This window comes from Hydractinia symbiolongicarpus, chromosome 3 (genome assembly GCF_029227915.1).
Source record: "Hydractinia symbiolongicarpus strain clone_291-10 chromosome 3, HSymV2.1, whole genome shotgun sequence".
Classification (NCBI taxonomy): Eukaryota; Metazoa; Cnidaria; class Hydrozoa; order Anthoathecata; family Hydractiniidae; genus Hydractinia; species Hydractinia symbiolongicarpus.
In genome coordinates this window covers 28,279,004-28,305,291 of record NC_079877.1, presented here as the reverse complement: position 1 = coordinate 28,305,291, position 26,288 = coordinate 28,279,004, and the positions used below count along the sequence as shown (strand labels likewise).

At 33.1% G+C, this 26,288-nt stretch overlaps 3 protein-coding genes across 4 annotated transcripts in view; 2 read left to right on the top strand and 1 right to left on the bottom strand.

Moving 5' to 3' along the window:
- Positions 1 to 26,288, top strand: part of LOC130636648 (zinc metalloproteinase nas-14-like) — a 76,285-nt gene that overhangs the window by 23,191 nt on the left and 26,806 nt on the right. The gene's annotated exons all lie outside the window — the stretch shown is intronic.
- On the bottom strand, positions 9,025 to 15,811 carry LOC130636649 (uncharacterized). 2 transcript variants are annotated; one of them, XM_057446442.1, is made up of 8 exons: positions 15,727 to 15,811; positions 15,429 to 15,503; positions 15,011 to 15,349; positions 14,475 to 14,813; positions 13,588 to 13,860; positions 11,911 to 11,943; positions 10,566 to 10,656; positions 9,025 to 9,857 (listed from the first exon to the last, which is right to left on the bottom strand). In XM_057446442.1, the coding sequence occupies exons 2-8, from the start codon at positions 15,472 to 15,474 to the stop codon at positions 9,650 to 9,652; spliced, it is 1,329 nt and encodes a 442-aa protein (XP_057302425.1). In that variant the 5' UTR covers positions 15,475 to 15,503; positions 15,727 to 15,811; the 3' UTR covers positions 9,025 to 9,649. The 2 variants fall into 2 exon arrangements, with proteins under 2 accessions (XP_057302425.1, XP_057302426.1); XM_057446443.1 differs by having other exon boundaries at positions 9,714 to 9,941.
- Positions 18,946 to 22,970, top strand: LOC130636650 (uncharacterized). The gene is made up of 4 exons (XM_057446444.1): positions 18,946 to 19,075; positions 19,620 to 19,842; positions 20,542 to 20,676; positions 22,638 to 22,970. The coding sequence occupies exons 1-4, from the start codon at positions 19,067 to 19,069 to the stop codon at positions 22,862 to 22,864; spliced, it is 594 nt and encodes a 197-aa protein (XP_057302427.1). The 5' UTR covers positions 18,946 to 19,066; the 3' UTR covers positions 22,865 to 22,970.

Genomic DNA, 26,288 nt, shown 5'->3' with positions numbered 1-26,288 from the left:
ATCAACGCCAAGACTCCCAGGGTCAAGGCCAGTACCAAGAGAACAATAGGGCCAGGGGGCACCATGTCAAGGCAGAGGATACTAATCGTAAGGCATCCTTTGCGGCAATGTACAAGGAGTTTGAATTGACGGGGAATCAACTTTCTGTCGATGGCAAAGTGATTATGAATTTTGATGGTGGCTTAAAAACCGTTGGCCAGATACGAAGGTTGTTAGGTAAGGAGCACCTGTTAGCCCAGGGTTTTTCTGACTATAAGACATCCAGCAAAGGGAGTAAGGCAGAGGCTCAGGAACTCCTGCAAAATTATAATCATATGGAGGAGGAGGTCAAGGAGAAGGGTTATGATATCGAAATGGATTCGTTAGAGGGTATCAGGAAATTTGTACATGACACGGAAAGAGTTATAGAAACTTCTTTTGGTGGCACTGATGAATGTATGCTCACTGAACATGAAATTAATGGGTTTAACCTCGCAGCACAAACGATACGAGGTAACTTGAAATACTTGAAAAAGAGGATGATATCATACGATAGCGAACGTAAACGAGAATAAGATGGTTCAAACGTAAAATTTGAAGATTGAGTTAACAAGAGGTACGGAGCCCGTCAGGTGTTTGGCGGAGATGCCTAATGCCATGGTGGCGGAGTGGGTGGCGAAATTCACTTTAACGTTCCAGTAGTCCAACGCTTGTCCTGTCCACCCCACCTGAACAGGGCCATTGAGCTAAGTCGTTGAAACTTCAATGGTAATGGTATTTGGTAAACTCGGGGAATACCACGGAAATATGCAAATCTGTAGACACGTATAGGTCCTGATGTTCCAGGTGGGTGATACCCACAGACCATTCTTACCTGTTGGACTTGTATCTAGCTCTCGGGTTGTACGAATACATTTTCATCGTTTCTTTAAAGAAGGATGCAGCAACTCCACATCACTGATATTGAAAAACCCACCCTGTTTGAGGATTACCTGGGACAGGATACGAGGATTGCCCTGAAATCCATCAGTATTCGGCTTACACCTCATTTATTAAAGAAAATAAAGGGTTTAGTTTGTCACAGTTTTAGTTCCGACCAAAAGAATACATATTTCTGCACCACTCGCCAAAAAATTCAAAATAAGTGTCATACTTTTTACAGAAATTTGTCATAAATGTCACTCTATGTATTCTTAGTCCATTTTACTCATTTTAACTTTATAATACATTGCTTGATTCTCTTGCTGTTGTTCGTGGTTAGGTTTTGCACATGAACCGTTGGTGGTGATGACATTACATTTATTTATTAGTAGCTTAATAAGATTGATAACTGCAACGGAGTGTCCTGACAATTAGAGAGAATGAAAAAAAATATTATGAAAAAAATATATCAATGATTTCAAAAATTTAACACTAAAATTATGGATAGCTTTTTAGAACTTAAGCCGCGTTTCCATAAAAGCGGCTTAGGGAAGAGAATAAGATGGTTCATGCTTGGTACCGTTGGGTTGAACACGCGACAACCTAGTCTTATGGTGATCTAATTGTGGAATGGTGTGAATTCGAAGTCTTAAGAAAAAATGGTTTGGTATTAAAATAAAAATTATTTCAAGTTAATATCATTAAAAAAATGAATATAATTAAAGACGTATCAATTTTCATAGTTTCTTTAAAATTCCACTATAATCTAACACAGATTTGGCATTCCGCTATGCTTTCATTACCATAGTTTAACACCTAAAAATTACACAATTAAAACAGTTCCCTATTTTACCACGAAAATAAAAAATGGCTGCTTGGCCACGTTAAGCAAATTAATCAAAAATCGAGAGGGTTTTAAGTTAGAGTGTTTAAGGAGTTTTGTTCAGATAACCAATATCACTCAACGGGTGTGTTCAGCAAGTGCCCTGCGAAAAGATTCACGCTATGTGAAGGAAATTAAGCAGGCAATGCCGATATATAACTTACATATACATTAATAACATAGAACAACTACTGATATCCATTAGTTGATTTAAAATGCAAATCAGTCACAAAACGTTTTTTTCGCAGCTAACACCTCGGTAGAGAAAGTCAACTTCTTTCTCAGATACTCGCCTTGCGCTCCCTTGATACCTAGATAAGTATATTTAAGCTTGGGATTAGCCAATCCGGTTGCCAAATATATCTCGAAACAGATAACAACAACAAAATAACAAACTGAGCAGTAGTTAAAGAGTTTGTTTTGTAGGATGCATGTTACTATACCAACAGAAAACGAGTTAATTAAAAATTTTATTAATTAGGCTCGTGCTTTCATGCAAACAACATGCCAGCGTGTTTACACGAACAAGTAATTACAGAGTATGTTCTCAGCACTTAGTAAACCTAACAAGATGTCAAATAACTGTCTTCTTCTATTTTTGTATCCATTTTTTCTTTTTCGTTTTAGTAGGATGAGGGAGAGTGTCAAGAGATCTTCATCAAATTAACCAAGTTAAAAAATTGGGTGTGTTTTTGTATTTGGTGTATTTTTCTTAACACCAAAGATTAAATCACTATTAGTTGTGAACTAAGAGACGTAAGAGACGCATCCCTCCTGCTATTATGTGGCGAATAAAAATTCTTACTCGACCTCCGTACAACAGACTAGCTTAAGGACCTGATTAGGGACCTGATTAAGGACCTGGATCGAAAACACCCTGTTAAAAGCACTTCCTAGAATGCTTTAAACGCCATATCTGACAGAAACTGAGTTCTTGTGTTTTTTCATTCGCAAAAGTGCGCAAAAGGCAAAGAATTTCGCGATAGTTTTTTTTCCATGAAAGTTTCTTTAATTAAATAGTTTGCCAATAAATCCTTGAAACTGTCTGTTATATGACCATGGAATTTTTTATTATATCTTTATAATTTGGTCTGTTTTACCAAAGTGCCCGTTAATTATTTTTAAAAGGTGAAAATGTTCAGTAGAGAATCTCGTCGTTTCTTTCTTTTCTATTCCACAGTTGTTTTTTTTCTCCCTGATCGGTAAAAAAGCCGGCATAAAGAAAAGTCAGTAAATACTAGCATTTAAAAAAATTAATAAACAAATAAACAGAAAAGAATAGGTAGATAATCTTACTCGATAGGTATGTCTGGATGGTTAAAAAAAGAGCCAGTAGCTAATATAAACATAATAGGCTTTTATTTGTAGTTTAAAATTTTGTTTGTGGAAATTAATGATATAAAATCAAAAAAGAAGTGCAATTACAGAGACATGTTGTAAGTTCTTGTGATCCACATGCGATGTTACAGTTGAGTAATCGAGAAACTCATAGCGAGAAATTTTATCAAAATATAGATTTGGATATACGGGAGTGGATGCAAGAACGGACACACTTTCAATGCTAGTCCCTGGACCGACAGCTGTTAACCATAAGGAAATTTCTACTCTATTCTAATTTTTGCATAATAGGCACTATACTTTTTTTCGGTGTCACAAAATACCAGTTTTTGCCGCGAGTGCAAACTTTATATTAGACTCAACAAATTTCTCTTATGATGTGAGTAATTGTAGTCACCAGTCAGTTTTGTCGTACCTTCTCTAGAAGTTTTGATTGCACTACTCCTGTTTCTCGTCCTCAGCGATTACAATATAGAAAAACTCTGTATTTCAAAATAAAAGAAACCAAACTATATAGTTCTTGTTTTATTTGCTTCATTTAATAAAATACATAGCAAAAAAAAGAAGAAGAAAAATAGCTACAAAACATAACAAAAAGGTGTTCCATTCAAACAAGGTGCTGTTCAAAACAAAGCACATTTACTGCCACAAAAGGAAGTTGAGTGAAAGTTATCCGAGCAATCCCGATCGCTTTCGCAATATGATCGCAGTGTGACGTATCTACCAGCGGAATAATCGCGATTATAACACCACTCTCCAGAGGTCTAAATGAAAGAAAAACTACAAGAAATTATCTAATACACGTTTTTTTATACGAAGTCTAAAATTAACTTACCCATGATGCTCCGCAGTAACTCCAACAACTATTGTAATAGCAACCGTATCCAATTTTATGGCCCATAAAATATCTATACGACACAGCATCCACAGTTGCAGTTGTTGCAAGCAAGCATATCAAAATTGATGATATCAACATGGGCTTCATCTTTTCTATAATATAGTTTTTGAAATTTTCTTTTAGAAAAGCAAGATGTGAAAAGTGAAAACCAATAAGGACGGTGCACTACGTACCTATCAAGCTACTTTGTCGGTCTGATTGTTCCAATCTGTATTGCTTCAAAAGTTGTTTTGCTTAAACTTTGTGAGTGGTAAGCGTATTAGAACAATTTCTCAAAGGGGCCCGCTTTTTTATTATAATTATAAGCCTCTCTAATTGGTTTAGATGGTATGCTAGATAAAACAACAGAAATGCATCAAAATAAATGTTAAAAGATAAACTTATTAATGATGTGTTTGACCATAATAAATTTAATACCTTTTCCCCAACAACAGTTACACATCCATTTTGCTGGCAGGCAGGTTTAATTACTTCTTCGTCTTCTTTGCTTTCTTAAGTTTCAATTAAAATCACTAATTGTCGTGCAACATCTCCACAAAATCTGTTCTGTAGCATTTCTTGCGTTACTTTGTTGTACAATATGTGTTTCCAATAAAGTTATAACAGCGTCTGTTGCACACAAAAAACGTTTTTATCTTACAGAAAAGCCAAATTTTATTAACTTTTGTTATTCTTAATTCCGAACTTAAAAATCTGCACGACAGTACACTTAAAATCAGATGGTAACTGAATTTCATTTATTTATTGTCTTTCGTCAATTAATCACATTGTTTTTAAAAGAGCTTTCAAAAGAACAGTTTTTCTCGATATAGATTTGTATTTTTGCGGGAACTCCCGGAAAAAGGCTATCCACTAACTAGTGCTACCTCACACGGAATTAGTTCTTAATTACACTCACTGGAGACTCGGTTTTGTCATTCCAGTGTTTACCATGTTTTTTTCTTAATGGCGTTGTCTAAACGGCATATTTTAAAAGAACTAATGGCGATTTAAAAGCAAAATAAATTCGTCTTTATCTTTTTCTTGAGGTCCACGCCCAAGAAAACAACAGCAAAACACAATAGGAAACCAATTACAGAGCTCGTATTATTAAATTTAGTAAAATTAATGTGTATTGGAGGAGTAATTACAAAGATTTTGTGAACATTGCCAACTTTATAATAAAAAAATATTTCCAGAGATTTTAGACTGGTACAAATTTAATAAGATTATATAAAAAGTTTTGTATAGTTAATTCTTTTGCTCCAAGTCTTTTGGTGTTGTACTAAAGTCAAAACTTCGACTTGTAGTCTGTTAGTTATAACTCGTGATCACTTAACTTTAAAATAGCAAAATGGAGGTCTAGATAAAAGAGAATTATTTAATCGGGGGTGGTCGACGTTGTCATGGTTAACCACGCCATGGTAACCATAGGTGACGTCTAACTGACAACCACACGTAGAAGGAGAAATTAAACGGTATTTTCCCTGATATTCAAAATGCATTTTTCTAATTTGAACAAATCTTTTTAATTTGGTCTTAGAATAAATGGAATCAGAGAAATTTGACTTATAGAAAGACAAGTTTCTTTCACATTTTCATTACACTGCAGAATAAAAGGAATGAATACGCTCTTAATTTATATCCTTTGCGACCATTCCTCATACATACCTCTTGAAGACTTTTTTCATCTTGAAATGATATAGCGACGTAATTTATAACACAGAACAAATTATCAACCTTTCAAAAGTGCAGATACTTGAGACAAATAAGCATAAAATTCGAATCGAAATAGATTCTTGATCAAAATTTGGAACAAGAAAATATTATTAATTTTAAATTTCAATTTCGCGGTCATCAATTGTCGCCAATACATACGTTTGGAAAATTTCGCTACATAAATCTTCGCAAATTTAGCCAAAATTCGTGAAGTTTGCAAAGATTTCTGCCTGCTAATAAAAATGAAAATACTTAGCTAACTAGACACAAAATGACATGTCTTTGTAATATAGATGCTTGACTTACCTAGTTGTGGACTTTTGAGTTTTAAAAATTCTTACGAGTAAACAGTTTTAACATATTAACAAGAAAACCGTCCGGTTTGATCACACATTTGTATTGTACACATACTTTATACTTAAATATTGTATTGATTATGTTTATATATCTTGTATCTATGGCAACGTTCTTGTTTTTATAGACCTGTTGTATAATTTTTATTTTACTTGAAAATGGTTGTATGACACCCAAAACGTCGTAAAGTGCTGTTTTAATTTGTACACATACACATGGATGTCCAAGTTTTAACATAAAATATTGCCAATCGAATTTCTAATGTCTCATGTAAAAACAACAAGAACTGAAGCGGTTTGAACACTCACACAACACTATGATGGTAAATAATTAAAATGTATTTATTAAAATATAAAATATACAATGATAAAATTTGGTAAAAAATATTAAGGCAGAAACTTAGAGAAAGAGACGATGGTAATTGAATCATATTAAAAGTTGTGACTATTTTTTGATAACTGAGATATGGCTGGAGAGCACGCAATTTGAGTCAATTTCGAACATTATAACAATATCAACATAAAGTTAATCAAAACAATCATTTCAAGACAATGAACACCCATTGATGCGAGATTTCTGAAAATTCGAATAGAATATATATCTACTGGTTTCATTATCTTGGGTATAGCTACCAATAGTACTAAAACAACAGAGAAACGCTGCTATACGCAAAAAACAACAACAAAAAAAACAATACATAAACAAAAACTTTTGGTCAATATAGCGTGCTATTTGTGGTGGCTTTGTTTTTATACTATTCGCGCCCCTTTTAACTTTTTGTTGCCACAATGACGGAACGCAGCCCATACCAAATCATAAATTTCTACGAATGTGTGAAATAAGGTGATGAGGCAAGTATTTCCGGCTTGTCCACATAAATTGGAAAATGGGCTGCTTGAAATTTCGTGGTAACTCGTTTTGCGGAATAAATAATAGTATTTCTACCTCCATGTTAATTGATGCAATAAGTGTTATATTGATCTACCAATACTCACGAACTTCATTATCACCTTTTAACAAAACGTAACAAATTGCAAGAATTGAGATAACAATTTTATTTGCTGAACAACAAACTAAACTTCCGTAATGCTAACTATTTTTTCCACAATGTTCTTGCGTTTACTTCCTACCTGGAGATAATATAATTTTTATTCTTGGTAGTAAATCATACAAAAAGTATTAAAACGAACAGGCTATTTTGAAAGATAAATTTTGGCATGTTTTTTGTTTATATTTAAGAAAAAATGGGATTATAGGCCCCAAAACTTCGTATCGTGTTGTCATTCACGAATGGATTTTTCATGTCCTGGAACCTCATAATTTTTCTACAAAACAACATCTGAAAGGCTTGAAATGCGCGATGCTGACATCAAATTTTATCGTACGGGATTTTAAAAAAATTGGCGCATGCGCACACTTTATTTCTAGGTTTCCTCCGATTTAAATGGCCGTGTGCGATGCTGACGATGCGATGAATTTTGCTACATATAATCAACCATAATTATTGATCAAAATTTTCGCTTGGAATAAGAAAAAATAATGTAAGATTTTAAATTTCTTTTTCGTAGACATCAATTGTCGCCAATCGGTACGTTTAGAAAATGCCGCTACATAAATCTCAGCAAAGATGGCCAAATTTCGTGAAATTTGCAAAGATTTCTGTCGTGAATGAAAACGAAAGAGGTAAGCTAGCTAACTAGACACATGTCTTTGTAATATAAATGCTTGACTTACCTAGCTGTGGACTTTGGAGTATTAAAAATTTCTTATGAGTTAACAGTTTTGATACATTAAGATGATGTGCCATGTATTGTGGGGCTTGACCGCATGAATGAGTTGTTTGAAATTTCGTCGTAACGCGTTTTGCGGAGTAAAAAAATTGTTTAACCATGGAAGTATTTCTACCTCCATGTTTAATTGATGCAATGAGTGTTAAATTGACTTACCAATACTCACGAATTTTATTATCACCTTTTAACAAGACGTAACAATTTGCAAGAATTGAGATAACAATTTTATTTGTTGAAAAACAGACTGAACTCCTGTAATGCTAACTATTTTTCCACAAGGTTTTTGCCTTGTCGAAATAGGATCTGAGAGGCTTAAAATGCAATGCTGACAAAATATAAATCACATATGACAGAATATAAATCACAACGAATGATGTTAATCTTCTACTTTAACAATTTTTTTAGGCTTCTTTAGCTAAAACAAAATTCAAAGTCTAATTTGCTTCACCGCGATAGATATTGCATTCAATTCATAGTTACATGAATTCTTGAATGTTATTTTCAATGCAAAAATTTCTCACACAATATGTCATGCCCGATATTCTAGGATATCAAACCAAACACAATTTTTATTGCTGTTATTGATTTCCGCCGGCGAAGGCGGAAATCTTTAATATCGTCTGGGAAGATAGAGAGAGAGATAGATAGATAGATAGAGACAGCCCAGAGCCTGGACGCCTAAAACTTGTCCAGGCTAAAGCTTAAATCTTCGTTTTGACAGATTTTTTTCTGAGAAAGAGGCTAAAATGAGTTTTAAGTCAATAAGAATCCTAACAGTGCAACAAATTGTTTTATTATCCAATGAACATTACTTTATTTTAAGGTTTATAATCGAAAGTTAAAGCTCGTGCAGTGTAGCATAATGAAGATCGTCTTATATTGCGCCATCTTTGATGTTATATAATTACGTCATTTCTTTCTGTACTACAATTTTGTAAGCACGTAGACTAAAGCTATATTCACCAGAACTAATTAATTATCAATGAATTTTAATTTAAAGAGAAATTGTTGAGGCTGGATATTTTTGGTGAAAGATAATGTATTATAGCTATAAAATCGTGACAAATATGTCACGATTTTATATCTTTTTTCAGATTATTGCTAATGGCGGAAATCTTTAAGCCGCAGGGCTTCTTGTCTTCCCTTTAAAACAAAAGTCAAAATTATTTAGCGAATATTTATTTACACTTAAAGAAATGCATGAAAAGATAGCTACGAATTTTTGCAAAAGAACAAGTTAAAAAACAATTAAAATCCAATACAAACCACAAAAAATGATATAAAAACGAGATATTTTTATTAATATATACAAAGAACACTTAAACTGGTACGACAAGAACTCCATCTTGAGAATATTATTAAACTTTTTACTATCTATGATATAAAAATTTTCCCCTTAAAATAATTTAAAACTATTTTTCTCCCTTTACTTTGGCAACGCCAATATAAGGGTAAAAAAAGACAAGCGAAAACATTTAAGTGAAACAAAAAGTAAAAAATTGACAATCAAGAGAAGTCGTGGGCCTGGTATGCTAGAACAGTTTTTCTATCATTTTGGAGATGTTCTACTAAAGCAATCATGCAGAACGAAATGCATAACGACTTCAGCAATTGATTCAAAAAAAGATTTCTGGTGCATAATAATTTCAAACAGGTCTTAGATAAACTAAACTTAGAGTGTATGTTAAACAAATTTAAATTTTCAAATGTTAGTATATATGTCCTGTGTAATTGTCTTTCTAAAAAATGTGCTTCTAAATTAGCTAACTGCTGGTTTAAATATTTAATTTATAATAATTCGAAGCCATCATTTTCTACCCCATTTACATCATGTTGAGTCTTGGTGACGCCATCTGGCGCTCCTCTTACATTCAAATTATACGCATGATTTGGTGCGTTATTCCGCAATGCATGTCTTTGGTATTCGTCATTATTGCGGGAGCTCTTCTGCGTAACACGTGTGACTTCCGATCTAATGTTCATACTACGCATGCGGCTGAAAGAAAACATTCAACATTAGCCAATCAGATTTCATCGAATACCGTCACTACCAAGCTCACGTGGTTTTTTTAATATGCAGCTATGAAAAGAGCATATAAATGGAAATGTTATTGTTTCCATATATTAATGTGTGTGACTCGGCGGTGTGTGTGTATTGTCACCTGTGCTTCTTGTTATTTTTATATCGTTGACAAGAAGACCAGGTAACTTGGTTAGTTACATCAAAGGTAAAAATAAAAAATCGTAATAAACATTAAGAATAACTGGTATTGGGTTTTATTTGATTTTATTAAGTCTGGGTACTTAATTTGCAGATCATTAAACTTTTTGAAAATACTAGTCATTAGCCCGTGGAAAAATCCACGGGTTCGCCCGTCGCAGCTAAGCTACCATTTTGCGTGACAGACAGACGGACGGACGGACAGATGTATACGGGCATTATAATATAGATTTTCGCTTTTTGATGAAAGATCCAATTTTGTCATATTTTGTCTATTAATTATGGCTACTTTTTGGGGATTGCGGCACAATCTATTTTTCAAGTAAAAAAATAGTCGTTTTTCCGTGTCAAAAAAAGTTGTATATTTATATTTGAAATACTCCTTATTGATGCCGAAACACATTTCAAATTGGATAAAAAAAATAAAAAATTATTCTTTGAATATTGTTAACTACAAAGCAAAATCTTTTTGAGTACTCGTACCTTCTTATGACAATGATTGTAGCAGACACACCAATAAACACCACTCCAGCTATGGCCACACCCACTACGTAATATTTCCACCAATTCGAATCTAAATTCACATATAACAATAACAACAATCCGTGAATCTATTAACACAACGCTCTATACTTGTTCATCGATATATATCACAATCATCAAGAAATATCGCAAATACTTTGAGTTTAAATTGGACCCATAGGAGTCATTCCATGAATTATGTGTTGGTAATCAGAAGCTGCAACCTTGGGCGATATTAAAGGGACTAGGAACCGGTTATAATGGTCACATTCCGTATTTCCCGCGCACATATTAAAAATCCGGCAAGCGCGTTTTGCACAATGAACAGACCAGTGCACTTTGCTTGCTAGTTCGATATTTTTTTTTTTGAAAAGTATGTTACAAAGAAATATTTTAACCAGAATCATTCTGGATGAAAACATGACGAAGGTTTGGAGAAGATAAAAATTCTAGATATATCTATATGTTCGAGTCTGTAAATTACATACATGCCGGAAAAATAGCCATTTTTGTTTTTCACTGCCATCGGCTCGACTTTCGTGTAAGTCACTAAAGTCGAAAACCAACAGCCGTTCCGTAGCCCCAACTTCACGCCCAAGTGACGTTTGGGACGGAGCATGCGCTGTTGGAAACGCTTGAGAGATTCCAAAAATTTGGAAAGATTAAAAAGGCAGAAGCTAAATCCTGCTAGATAATGTTGGATGAAGTTTTTTATTTGATTAAACTTTTCATCCAACATTTTCTGGTGTATCTAACAACACTTTCATGTTGAATGCATTTGAGCACAATTATATCACGCATGTGTTTTTTTTTTCATTACTCTCACTAATTTTAAAAGTTTTGGACATTGAAATATTTGATCAAAGTAACACAGAAACATTTTTATAATTGGGTTACGCAATAAAAAAGTAACCAATAACCAATTTAACCAACATTACTTCAGTATGGCATATCAAAATGAACTTGTTAACCCTCTACAAAAGGTTATTATTTTTCGTATTGTTAAAGTTTTGTTAGTTGCTGTGGTGATGATATTACTTGCTGGATTTCCGACATTTTATAGTCGATTGTGGTATTTACTTTTGATTGCAATATTTATCAGTTTACCACAAGTTTTAAAACATACTTATTAAGATATTAAATTACAGGTGCGATATATGTTTTAAAATACAAAAAAATCTGGAAAGCTGTCTTTGTCATTAGCTTTTTAATTATAATGTAACAGCGGTCCAGATTTGTATAAAGTTACACCCCAAAAGGAATTAATTTCTAAAGGAGATGTGAATAAAGCTGACTCGCAATTTACCTTCATCATCAGATTGTCGACCAGATAGTGTTCCTGAAAAATAAAAAAAGCCATAAAATGATAAAATAAAATGATAATATTGACACCAAAAAGGATATTCCAGCATTACTCTTACTGTTTTCTAGTTAACATGTTTCAAATAATAATCACAATAAAAAGGGTATAGACAACATTCTGCTTTATCAGAAGAGGTAAATTGCACATTATCGGTCAACTATTTCTTTTTAAATGTAACCGTATGTTTGTGTTATGATTGGACTGTCCAACATCCAATGATTTTGAACTTGTTAAATTTATCTGCTGAAAGTTTTAATAGCAAATATTTTTTATAATTTCAAAAAATAATCACTTCATTTTTAAAATCATTTGATTGAAATAAATTAATTAGCAAAGATCATTATCCGACGTTGGAAGAAGCATAAATACTTTGGCTCAAGAGTACACAAACATGCATATTTTCTCGTGTTTGTTTGTATCCACCACAAATCTTAGACCCGAAAAAAACTCAAGATTTTCAATAAATTGGCCAAAAGTGATAGCAGATGCATAGATTATAAAAAGAAAACAAAATCTATTTGCAAGCCTTCGTTAAACTTGACAATATACTGATAGCCATTTGTATAGAACAAAAAAAAACATTCGCAAGCTTGAAATTTTGAACTCTAGCTGATCTCGTTTGTGAAGTTCAAGTTATTGGATGAAAACTGTCAAAGGGTCCAGCAAATTTATTTTTACCGCTGATCATTCTCTTCACGTTATTTAAATCGTCATTAATGTAATTTTAATGCCAAACAAATGCAAGTCACCATAACATTTGAGATATATTTACAATCTGTCTGTTTTGTACGTAGTTTAGTTAAAAACAAGTAAAATCAATTTTTTCATGAATATTTTTTTACTGAAACTGCAAACATGGTTTATTGTGGGAAAAATTTAAAGCACAAAATACTAAAATACGCTGTCAATATGAATTATTAATTAAGCATTAAAAGCGAATCGCAGTTGTTTGATCGCAGTTGACTACATCTTCACAGTTAAATTTTAGTTCACCAAACAGTCAACACTGAGTAAACATTATTATCGGTATGAATGTTTAGGACAGTCTATGCAAAGAAATCGTCATCAAAATATTTCAAATCAAAGTTTGGGATATTTTTTCGAGGGCAGTGGTTAATCATTTTTCGAGATTTTTTTCAATTCATTCAAGCCAAGAATCTTGGAAGCGCTATTTATTTATTTATTTACATATCGTTGCTACTTTGCAATCTTACAAATGTTTTCATAGCTACATAGTATAAAAAGCAACCGCCTTAATCAATAATGTAGTACAGTATGAATAAATGAATTTATTCTTGTTTCTTTCGCGCGCCTTTATCACGTGTTCAAGTCTTTTTACGGGTGTATCGTCTTTTGACCCAATTACAAGTGGATAGAATTGACCCTCCCACCCACCCTTAGATTAGAATGATATTTGTAGAACATATATTAAGGAAAGAGATATATACGATATATTTCGTATTAGATATTGTGTGACACTCGCTGTACCTTTCTAGATTGACTCTACTATAAGTTATAAAGAAGTAAAGATAATAAAAAATAAAGTTATTTTCGTTTGAGGTACTTATTAGAAAATAACTTAATATAAATTAGAAAATAAATTTAAAAAAAATGACCCACCATTTATTATCCTCATTTCGATACTCCTACTAGTCTGTGAACCCAGGGTATTATTTGCTTCACAACGAAATACAGCGATATTGGAATGATAGATATTATCCAAGTATGTTGTGTATGTCTTACTTGGTCCACTATATAACACTTCTGTATACTCTTTCATTGTATACAGAGCTGGAGGGTTGGCCAACGCGGAACATGTTAGCCCAACATAACCTTCATTGATGATAAGATTATCAGTGATGTTTGAAACGAATGTTATATTTTTTGGAGGATCTAGTAAAAAAGTTTACCAAATTTGTTATTATATAAATAAAGGTAAACATGCAAAAACAAATACATTATTGAGCATTTGATGTAACATTCTTTTTACTGGGGGTTCTGATTTTGTAAAACTTCTGATTTCAAATTATACAATTCACTGTTTCGGCAAGAAGAAGAACGGATCATTAAACTAAGCATATAATATAATCTACGTCCGTTTATTGTGATACTACCTCCTGTAGATTTTCAGTCAAAATGCAAACTGTTTTTACAAAAGTTTTTTTGGAGTTAAGGGAAAATTTTTTTCTGTTTAGCATGTTTTCCAAATTAATACATAATTTTTATTCCATCTTCTAAAAATTGACCACGTACTACTTAAACGAAGTCCACGCTATATTAAAGAGGTGATTAAAGATCCCAAATAATCCATCAGAAATGAGATGCCACAGATCCGTCAAGCAACAGTGAAAAACGAGTTGAAGACATTGAAGATGCTTATTTCTACAGCTCAACAAAGTGAAAATTTAAAACCTTTTTGGTAATATTTAACTAATGTGTGGCCTGGTAACACCAAGGAAAAAATACTGAAATGAAAAAAATAATGATGAACACAAAACTGGTCTTACATTCAATATTTAAATCCATTTCTGTGATTTCTTCAGGACTTTCTTGATTCTCATCTCCATATTTGACCAAAGCTTCAAGTTTACCATTATGGTGGGCAAACAACTGCACAATAGATAATTTACTTGTTATCACAAAATTTAAGTCTTCTTTAGTTTCGGTATCGTTAGTAACGAAACCTTCAAGTGAAGTCACTTTGCTTCCATTTAACTTCCATATGATTATTGGTTTTGGTTTACCTTTGGCAATAACTGTAAATTCTTTGTTTTTACTTTCTGCTGAATTCTCAGTTATTGTTAGTTTCTCTTGAGGAAGTTTCGTACTGAAGAATGGCGGATAATCTAGAATTAAGACACAACACTGCACCATTTCTTTAATAATTTATTTGCTAATAATGCCTTACTAGGAAGGTTATAAAATATTGTTACATTTTCGTCATCATCATGTCCCAAACTTATTGTATATGCAGGAGTAAATTAAAAATAAATTGGGGTTTAAATATAACCATTAAGAACTCGGCTACAATATTAATTCTTACCAACATATTCAATTGTCAGCTGGTCTGTAAGAGGTGTTGATGTATCTTCAAATTCTATGGAAACCACCACCCTTTTGTCTTTTGTTTTGTCCAAACTTTTAAATTTAATTTCTCCTAACATGGAAGAATCCACTTCGTTGGGAGAATAGGAAGTAATCTTATTTTCTTTATTAACGGTAACTAAACTAAAAAATGGCTGAAATGTTTCGTCAGCTCGTTGCCAACTTGCATAGAACAAGTTTTTTCCTTTAGGGTCAAACTTCCATTTTACGGTTAATTCACTTTTTTCTACACCAAAAACTGAACGTTTCGTTGGAGTTAACCACACTTGACAAGATACTAAAGTCAAATAAAAATTAGAAAAAATAAGTCGTCTAATTTTAAATGGAGTAAGCAAGTCATAACTTTATTCACTCACCAAGGTTTATTACAAAAAAGAGAATCAACATTGATTGACAAGACATGATATCTACGCACCAAAATTTGTCATGACCTAAATAAAATGTAAATATATGTTAACTTTACAATCACTAAATAAGAAGAAGAAGAAGAAGAAGAAGAAGAAGAAGAAGAAGAAGAAGAAGAAGAAGAAGAAGAAGAAGAAGAAGAAGAAGAAGAAGAAGAAGAAGAAGAAGAAGAAGAAGAAGAAGAAGAAGAAGAAGAAGAAGAAGAAGAAGAAGAAGAAGAAGAAGAAGAAGAAGAAGAAGAAAAATCACCTCATGTGGTAGTTTTGTAATCTTAATATCAGCCATCAGCGTCAAAATTTTTATAACACGTATTTTCACTAAAAACGATCTCTAAATGAAATTAATGACTAAGATCTGGCTTATTAAAATTTTATATATAACCAATAGGTTTGTCAAAAGAACTGTATTGAGAGTTTTTCAATTATTTATACACGTTTTTGAAGATATTTAATTTTAGTTTATGACTGTTTTGTATCACATACAAATATTCAATTTTTAGTGCTGAATATTTATGCTATATCTTCACGAAAAATACAAATAGCAAATGCAATGTTTTTTCCGATCTGTTGCAACTTCTACAAAGTAGATCTTTACTTCATGCTAAGAATGCACGTATAACAATGTCCGTAATAATGCGATAGATAAGTTCTTATAGATTTTTCTACGCATTATGGTAAAAAACGTTATCTAAAGTCTGGAGAACACGGGACAATTTTTTCAGGTGATAATAACAAAATCAATTTTCTTACAACCGTTTAAAGAATTTATTGCGTTGCGACACATCTCTACAACAGGTAGTATTCTATCACAACAAGGAAGAACTTGGTAGAATTCTGCATTCTAATTGATTAAATACAAAAATGTTGACACTGAATTGTTGTGGACACGAAAAAATTTTTATTAACAAGTTTTTTTGTTAGAACCATTTTTTGTTACTCCCAACACGCAATTAGTTAAAAATCAGAACACATTTTAGCCAAAACACAAAAGGAAAATACCCTTTAAGCCGCCATCAATTGTGTGTGGGGGCATTATGCTTATCTGTTATATCAGTAATAAACTAACAACTCAAAACAAGTCGCTGGTAAAAACCACTACATCGTAATAGCGGTACGCGAAAAAACATTTGAACTAGCTTATGTGCACCAACAAGCCATAACGAAAGACATAGAGAATGTGTGGCGGCCAAGAATAGGTCAATCTGTAGAAAACTATATTAAACAATGCCAACCCTGATAAGTTTCAACCAAACCAAACTGCCAAAGGGAACCACTGTGCATTACAGAAATTGCCATAACATCGTGGCATAAGATTGTCATTGATTTAAAGGGACCATATTCCAACAGGAGAACGTTTATTTCTGACCATAAATTATTGTAGCAGATTCCCAGTAACAACCATGATGAACGATATAAAAACGAAAATAATTATCAAAAGTATTCACTACCCACTCGTTCTTACATCAGACAAAGGAAAGCAATTTTCATCAGCTGAATTTGAAGCATACCTAAGCAAACACGATGTGGATAAGAGGTACGCTTTAACCAGACACTAGAAGGTGCTATTAAATATGCTCATTAAAACCGAACTTGACAAATCTATTTTCCAGCACTGTACAGCACCACACAAAGTTACTGTTTGAACACACGCTGACATGCAAGGTGCTTTCAAAACAAATATTCCGTCTGTAAAACATTACTTTAAAGATCAAATAAAACGCATAATTTTTACAGTATAATGTAGGGGATATGTTTTGATAAGAAAATATGTTTAAAGGACACGTTTAATCACCTGGTACGAGAAAGAATCATACACAGTTATTAAAACACACAAACATAACCTCAAATTAGAGAACAATCAAGTACGATGTCAGAAGATCGCATGTCAAATCCCTTCTCATAAAATCAATCACTGCCATGTTGCAAACAACCAAGAAAGAGAAACAAGCTTGACAACCTCTCCTCATAAAATCATCCACTGCCATGTTGCAAACAACCAAGATATAGAAACAAGCTTGACAACCTGCAAGACCACCACACTAGCGTCACATGATAAAGAACTAAATTATCAACAACAGTACATGCCCCTTGAGCCGGACTGTGATGATATCGACTCCAAAAATGACAGTTCTAATAGGAATTCATATGTAACAACTAATTATCAACAGCAAAACTTTGATTAGGAAGAAACGAGGAATTTTGACATTTTAACGAATAAATAGGTGAATATTTATCATTGCACATTCATATTTTTCGTTCTCAACAGAGCATGTTTCATCCCGTTTGGATCTTCGTTCATGACGGGCGAGTATAATTCGTGTAAGTCATATTGAAGAACAACTACTTTGCTCACCACTAACATACTGCCTGGCAGTAAGCGACATTTGATTTGCGGTCCCCAGAGCTGTTAGCGATGAACAAAGAAGTTCTTCTTTAATATGTTGGTTAGGATTGTAGTATCGACACCATAGCAATAGTTCCATGTTTTAGCCTCGCCTTCGTACTGCTGCCTCATTCTGTTTCATCGATTTTTTACAGTATGTGTGGACTCCTTGTAAATCCTTGGTAATTATATCCTAACGGTTGGCTCTTCTTCTCTTTTGTCTGTAATTAAGTTAGATTACCCGCTGATGTACATATAGCATTGCTCTAACTTGCTTGCCTGCCACACAAGCCAATTGCAATTGGGCTGACAACCCTACATTCACAGTGCGCCGGAGTGGAGACTCGAACCTACAGCCTTATGATTACAAGTTGACAGCGCTACCACTACACCGTCTTTGCAGCATGGAGGACAGTTCCTTTTGCTAGTAATAAATACAACATTATCTTCCTAAATTCAAGATATCTCATACGAATATTACAACATTCAAACAAATTGTATTGTTGTGTTACAGAGTCTAGCATTAATTTTTTTCATAATCTATGTTACTGCATTCAAGTGATTCGAACCAAGGTTTTTAAATCCTTTATGTTCAATTAATCCTACGTACAATTAAAAGGCACGTTTGTCAAACTCTGGACTTTTGATGTTATGTAACAGATGCACAAACTTGAAAAAGGGCTCTGCGTCAAACTCTGTCATTTTACTATTGCAGAATACTTTACCTGGAATGGCAAGTGAGATAGTAAAAACTTTAACTGGCAATTAGCTGGCAACGAAATTTTAATAAAACAAATTTAGAAGATGAAGCTATGCTTGAGTGGGTTCGTTATAATACACAATATAATACTAAGCCTTTTCTTACAGTGACAAAAGTTTTATAGTTCAAAAGTACATATTAAAATTGATTATAATTCATTGGAGGAAAACCAACAATAAGGAAAGTTCAGGGTTATTGTGAAAATAAAGTACTCAGAAATAATTAATATTTTAAAAAATAACAATAATTATTCAAAATTGAATGTAACATGCTCTATGCTGTTTCAATGACAATATTTCCTTTCCTTCAAAACATATCATTGCCAACGTATTCATGTGTTTTATCATTTGTGTGCTAATAGTAGATTCATACAGGTCGAGAAAACTCCACAAATAACAAATTCACTGAAGGAAAATCAAGTAAATTGTGCTGACAAATATTTTAGTCATGGCTATCGTAAGTAATTCGAATTGGACACGCGAATTTTTTTTTTAAAAATTATTTAAAACTCCATAGCGTTTTGTTGATAAACACTTCTGTATGATTGTTTTGATGGTTACTTCAACTTCACGAATTTACCAAGAATGACCTAGTCGTAAAAACTTCGTATTGATGGGTTTTTGCATGTGAACGCTTTGGTGTTCGATACTTTTGATTACTTGATTGGATTAGTTAAATGAATCGCAGCAAGCTACAACAACAACAACAACAACAAAATAATTATACAACTTAACACATAAAAGCAAAGAAATAAAGAAAAAACTATTTTATCTCTGTACAATTTCTATTAACACCATTTTCATGTCAAAAAACTCATTGACCAAAACAACAAATATTCCTAAAAATATTCACCAAAAGTTTTTGACAAGCACCCGAAAGTTTTCCATGTTTTTTTTTTTCTTTTAAATAAACACAATAATACTCTTTACTTGAGAACTATGTAAGTATAGCTGCAAAAAACCTTAAACGTGCGGTTAAAGATAATATAAATTTGTTTTAGGATTCAATGACTTTAATTCGTGTAGCTCTGATTCCCCTCTCCATCTTAACATTCAGTCTTATCATGGCTTCTTTGTGTGGCAACACCTGGTTGTATAACTACACAGAAACTACTCGTTTCGTGGACACTGAAACTCGCATTGGATTGTGGTTTGTTTGTGCAACATTGTACGACTATGGTATCCCGACAACCACTTGCATTGCTTCTGATACTGATGTGAAAGGTATGCGTCTAATTAATCAATCAATCAATCAATCAATCAATCAATCAATCAGACAATTAATCAATAAATCAATCAGTTTAGAATTTAGAATTAGTTTGCCTCTAGATTGCCTTAAAATGCATTGAAATCCAACAAGATTGTCTTAAGATCATCTTTTTTTTAATTTCTTCTACCAAATTTATTACAATATGCTAAGTAGAAAAGCGGCTACAAATTTGTTTTGGTACTCGCATTTCAGGGTTCTTTTTCTTTTCTTTACTATTACATACAAAAAATTACTACAAAATTATTGGGGAGCTAAGCCCCCCTCCCGCCCCCTTGACCTCGATTCCTACGGTAGTGAGAAAGAACCACTATAGTTTTCAATTATTTTGGCTTTACATTGTTGGGGCGCCATGATATTTACATAAAAGTTAATGTGTCTATATTCCGATCTAAATTTTTTAACTGATTAGTAGTGTACATGGCGAGGAGGTTAACTAATTTGTTGTATATTCTGTGGGTGTAAATTCTGTAGGTGTAAATTTCGCGGGCGCATTTCAAACATCTCGAGTTTCACGCGTGTTTTTGGACTTTATATTTGTCGTAATTTTCGCTCATTTTTCACGTTTTTGCGCGAACACGCTAAAACAAGAACGCGCAAAATATAGTACAAAATTTATCATTGTAGTAATTCACATTTGCTTTTGCTTGTTATAGATTTCTTCCAAGCTACAAGAGCATTCCTAATCATGGCAACAATGCCAGCATTGATTGCTATTATACTCTGTGTCGTGGTGAATTGCAGCCAGAAATATAGAGCATTTATTGTTTCTATCCCGTTCGGATTGACAGGTGTGATGTTATATTTTAACAGACGTAGATAGTTAAGTTAAGGTGAAAACACTGACAAGCAGTATATTAACCATAACTCGCGACCACTTAACTTTGTGATGTCTAAAAGCAGATCCATTTGAAAAAGAATTATATTATGTTCTCGACAGTACCCAACTCTGTCAAGGTTGGAATAACAGGGAGCCAAAAATCGGGTTCACCATGTTTTTGACTAATACGTTCAGACAAAAATGTTTATACTGTGACTTTCTCATAGTTTTCTTGATGTCCAGTTTTAGTACTGCTATGGTTTACGTTAGCACAAAAAAGAACGTTTCACATTTTCAAGCAATTTATTATTTCTGTTGTTTTTTTTTTTTAAAAAAAAATAGAGCTTGCTTGCTTTTTAATTTAAACAAGAAGCCCTGGGGGCTCTAAGAATTTCTGCTCGCTACCAAAATATTTGATGACAACCTGCTAATTCGTTGTGTTAACGTGCCAAACATTCGAAGAGGTTTGGTGCATGAAGCTCTGAAGATAAAGCACACAAGTGACATTATATCTTACAACAAACGCAAACAAAACGAAACGTGTCATAATAATCTCACATTTTAAAAGAAATTGCTAACAAAAAATACAGCCTATCATTCATGGTTGAAAGTCTTGCGATTGAAACGTTTATGGTCCTAAACGGCATTTAGTTGACAAAAAATTAAAATTTTGATGTGACCATCATGTTCAGCTTACTTTTTTATTAACTGTGCCAATTTTTGTCGAAAATAAAGTAGTTTTAATTTTTGGACAAATTTGGCCTGAAATGACATTTTGGTGACAAGAAATCAAACATTTGTACCACCATCATTTTTAGCATACTTTATCTGTTAACTGTGCCAAATTTGACCGAAAATGAAGTGGTTTTAATTTTTGGACCAATTTTGGCCTAAGATGGCATTTAGGTGACAAAAATCAAAATTTTGATATCACCATCATGTTCAGCATATTTTTTTTTTGTTAACCTTGCCAATTTTTGTTGAAAGTGAATAGTTTTAATTCTTGGACCAATTTTGGCCTAAAATGACATTTAAGGCGGCAAAAAACCACAATTTTCATGTCACCATCATGTTCAGCATACTTTTTTGTTAACTGTGCCAAATTATGTCGAAAATAAAGTAGTTTTAATTTTTGGACCAATTTTGGCCTAAAATGACATTTAGGTAACAAGAAATCAAAATTTTGATGTCACCATCATGTTCGGCATACTTTATTTGTTAACTGTGCCAAATTTTGTCGAAAAAAAAAACCAATTTTGGCCTGAAACGTCATTTAGATGACTTCCAAGTACTTAGGGAGTTTGGATACGAAGTTTAAATCTGTGACGTTGCAATTGACCATTTGGGACGGGGTTAGTTAGTTAGTCAGTTATACCAACACTTAACGTGAAATCTCAGGGTCGATTTTTTCTCAAAAAATGCTCCGAAAGAAAAAAACGACGGTTTTAAAGAATTTCCTACGGCTTCGGGCGCGGAAATTCAATGAGGCTGGGAAACTGCACATTTGCAGATGGTACATGAGCGACATCATTCAAGTAGCTTATGCTCTCGTCCTCTCCCAATCAAACTTTTTGATTTGTTAATCATGCAATGTATTGGAGATTTGAATCAAAAGGTGATACTTCTAAGAAACGACGTACTTTTATTACCTGCTTATTGCAACAGATTGTTAGCGAATGTTAACAGAGTGAAACATTTGGGACATAGGTTATCGATAAATTATCGATAGCAATAAATTTTGTGGGGCTTAATCCTCCTTGTTGAATCACAGAGTTGCATGGCAAAATCAATTTAGAGGTGGAATCAGTAAAGAGGCATTGTATATAGAGGGATGTATTGATGAGAGGCCTGGCACTAGTTAGAGCAAATATGACACATATTTAATGCTGTTAGTTGCTGCTTTTTGCGAAATCAGTTTTTTATTTTGTTTAGCTTTATTTCTTTTGATTGGTTTGTCATCGTTCACCGGACGTGTCAACGCGAATGACGATTCCGATTTCGATTACAGTAAATATTCCTATGGTTGGTCACATAACATTGGATGGCTTGCCTTTCCGCTGACGATTGGTTGTGCCGTCTTGTCCATTGTTTGCGGTATTTCGAGAATGACGGGAATGACAGGAATGACGGGAATGTCGAGTATGGATCATCAAAGTTAGGACTATGTAATTTTCAGTAATTTTGTTTTATGGGTTTTAGACACTTCTGGCAAAAGTTATTCATCGCGGAAAAAAGAGAAAAAAAAAAAAATAATTACAAAACAACCTCCAACGAAAATTCTTTTTGGTAAGTTTGTAAAAAAAGGTCTCTCGCGAATTTTTATGCCTTAAATTTCGATGTTCTTTTTGCCTTCTGAATCTTTCTGCCCGCGAAAGTATGTCAATATTAAAACTGCCTTTTAAAAAACTTACTTTGTTGTTTGATTGCTTGAACAATAATATCGAGAAGAAAAAACAGACAATTCGTTTATTTTTTATTTTTTCACAACTACGGAAATTTGTAGAGATTTGCTTATTGTAAAAGGTGTTTGGTAGGGCTTTTAACTCAACATTCGTTTCGTGTTGACGTTTTATTTTTGCTTTCAAAAACTTTCACATTTGTTTGTTTTCACTTGTCAATTGCTATTTTGGAAAATGAGAAGGCTGAAATTTTACTAATATCAACTTTTGAAAAAAAAAAACATCTCTCAAAGGATACTATTCTGCAGAATAAAGTCGAACTTTGAGTTTTCATTGCAAATAGCTTTACCGTAATGTAAATTAAATAAAATTATTTCGCAAAATATACGAACAAAATTCAGGCCTAATTTTCTGTTTTTTTTAAAAAAGACTGCACTGCACAATTTTTATGATGCTTGTAATTTGTATCAAACTATTTTTCTTTTTTTAATGTACCAATTGATGTGACTGCATGAATACACTCCTATCTATGAATCCACTTCTGTAACATGGCTTAAAAAGTGAGAGTATTTTTAGGGTAATGAAAACATTGCTTAGGGTATATTTCCACTCAAAGCAAAATGGAATGTATCGGGTAGGAACGGACAATTGACATGTCTAAAATATGATTGATTGATGAACTGTTCTATCCCGATCCAAGCTGAAAGTTGAACTTAACGCAAAGTTAGTTATATACTAACTGCCGATCTATACTAACTAAATATACTCACTAAATACAATGATTTGTGTTGCGTTGAATAGTATTGAAGGTGACAGCACAGCCTAGTGAACTATGACAAATTCAAAACCATGTGTGAATCTAACATAGGAATATGCTACGCAATAACTTGTGCTGGTGAACTTTGAAATTAGCTGTCTTGTCTCAATGCATTGTGACCAAGATTGAAGATATTGCTTAAAAAAATGCTCCATCACCTAAAATTTCACTGCCTTTGTACTTCAATACGTAAAAAAACTATTTGTTTGATTTTATTGTGAAAGGATTATTGTATTTATTGAAATAGTATAACTTATCTTGTTTGTTAATTTTCAGTCGCGTGACGTAATTGTTTTTCTGTAAAGTTTTTGCGCTATATTATTACACGCACCGAAGAATTTCATAAAGAACGGGCGTATTTTTATTCTCCACATTTAAATGTATATTAAACAAAAAACCAATATGACTCATCAAATTTTTGTCAAAAGGTAATGCGTTTCCATTAATTTTAGCATAATTGATTAGTCACATCACACAAATTTAAAAAATGATCCTAAATAACGCCACCCGCCATCGTAATGCACCTTAATTCAGTAGAATAACAAAGCCTTTGTCTCCTAATGCCGGTATCAATACTCGATTCTCCATCTTCGTTTTTCCGGAAATGAGAGCTAGCCCTTACAAGGCAAGTCATAAGCATTTTATTTTGCATGCACATAAATAAGTTACAGTTGTATTGAAGAAGAACTAGTTTGGTCATCACTAACACACTCCTTAGTAGCGAGCGGGATTCGGCTTGCGGTCCCCAGAACTGGGAGCTGCAGACGAACCCACCACACTACGTGCGGCAATATGTTAGTGATGAACTCAGCTAGTTTATCCGGATGGTGTGTATACATAGGTGAATCTTTATAAAATGGATGTGTCATGATAAAGAATCAACTATAAGTAGAGATCAGTTGTTTACAACTTTTGAAGCTCTTTTATAGTATATTAACCTACTTATCATTCACAATAAAATCAATTAATAAAAATTGGTAGTAGCCACAAAATTGTTGATCCTTGTAGTAGTGAAATTGAGGAGAGAAATTGACAGAAAAACGAGAACTATTACTTCTAAAAGAAGCTTTATACAGGTATGAAGCCATCTACAACAACGAACTAGCTTAGTTTTTCTTAAACTCCACTTACGGTGTAAAATATCGGACGCCGTATTATATCGCTCAAGGTACTAAACGCCGACTTCTTTAATCGAACTGTCCGTCAATTTTGTCTGACAAATGGATTGAGATTAAAACCTCGAAAGTAGCTCTGGTCACGTGATCACAAATATCCCACTGTATGTGAAGTATTTTTATTGACTCGATTACCTCATGTTGTGCTTGTAAACTAGCCGTTTTTACCTTATCTTATCGTTTGTAGGGACCTAATTGGATTTGTGATTTAGCACAACTTGAGAAAGCGGATCTGAAAGTACAGTGGAAGATCCTGATAAAAAATTTAATTTGATGGTGACTCACTCCAAAGTAATTATTTAAATTCTTAAAAAACTTTTTATTGTTTAAGCTACATATACACTGTCTCTGTTTTGTAGCTTAGGTGCTATTTATAGCTATAGCTAGCTAAGTCAAAGTCTCACTATACATAGTTACAATTTAGTGGAAACTAGTGGTTAACTATTTTCCGTTATATAACCGTTACTTGTTCTCAATCATCCAACTTATATTCTTAATCACGAGCTTAACCAGGCTGGCTGCTACTACCGCAAAAATAGAATTATATGTATAGACGTAGCTAGATATTTCTGTAATAACTATTTTGTCAAACCTCGTTATAAAAGGTTTGAAAAAACAACACAGATTCTAAAATCCTGTGTAATGCTTATAGTCCAAGGTATACATATGGACAGTGAGAAAATTTACCCGAAATCTGATCCCAGAGAAGAAGGTGTGGCAGCTGGATATTAATTTCATACTCAAATACAATGTTACAATATTAAAGAAAATCAGAATTTTTAGTTGGACATTTTTATGTGTTTTTCTTCCATTAAGTTAAGGAAGAATTAGTTGTGAGTTATCGTAGGAGATACATGTATATAGTGGTTACCATATGTTAATGCATCGTAGGAGATACATGTATATAGTGGTTACCATATGTTAATGCATTTTTGAACTAACTTTTATAGCGTTTTATAGTATAAAACTTATAGTCAGGGAGAACTAGGCACCAAAAATCAAGAATCATGCAATTTGGAAGGGCAAGATAAAAACATTTTAATACATCTTTTTTATCATAAAGTACAGGATTTTATTGCATAGGTAACTTCTTAATTCAAAGGTTTTATTACGTGCTCAGAAGTTTGTTTACGGTGTTCAGAATTTATACTTTTACAACTAAGAAACTTAAATTAAGAAATGGTTTTTGTCA

What these genes read in the sequence shown, in the direction of transcription:
- LOC130636649 (XM_057446442.1), bottom strand. Translation starts at nt 15,474, where the DNA reads ATGTCTTGTCAATCAATGTTGATTCTCTTTTTTGTAATAAACCTTG. An exon ending in CTTTTTTGTAATAAACCTTG is followed by an intron (nt 15,350 to 15,428) that starts GTGAGTGAATAA and finishes ATTTGACTTTAG; the next exon opens with TATCTTGTCAAGTGTGGTTA. An exon ending in GCTGACAATTGAATATGTTG is followed by an intron (nt 14,814 to 15,010) that starts GTAAGAATTAAT and finishes TCTTAATTCTAG; the next exon opens with ATTATCCGCCATTCTTCAGT.
- LOC130636650 (XM_057446444.1), top strand. An exon ending in TTCTGATACTGATGTGAAAG is followed by an intron (nt 19,843 to 20,541) that starts GTATGCGTCTAA and finishes TGCTTGTTATAG; the next exon opens with ATTTCTTCCAAGCTACAAGA. An exon ending in TATCCCGTTCGGATTGACAG is followed by an intron (nt 20,677 to 22,637) that starts GTGTGATGTTAT and finishes TATTTTGTTTAG; the next exon opens with CTTTATTTCTTTTGATTGGT.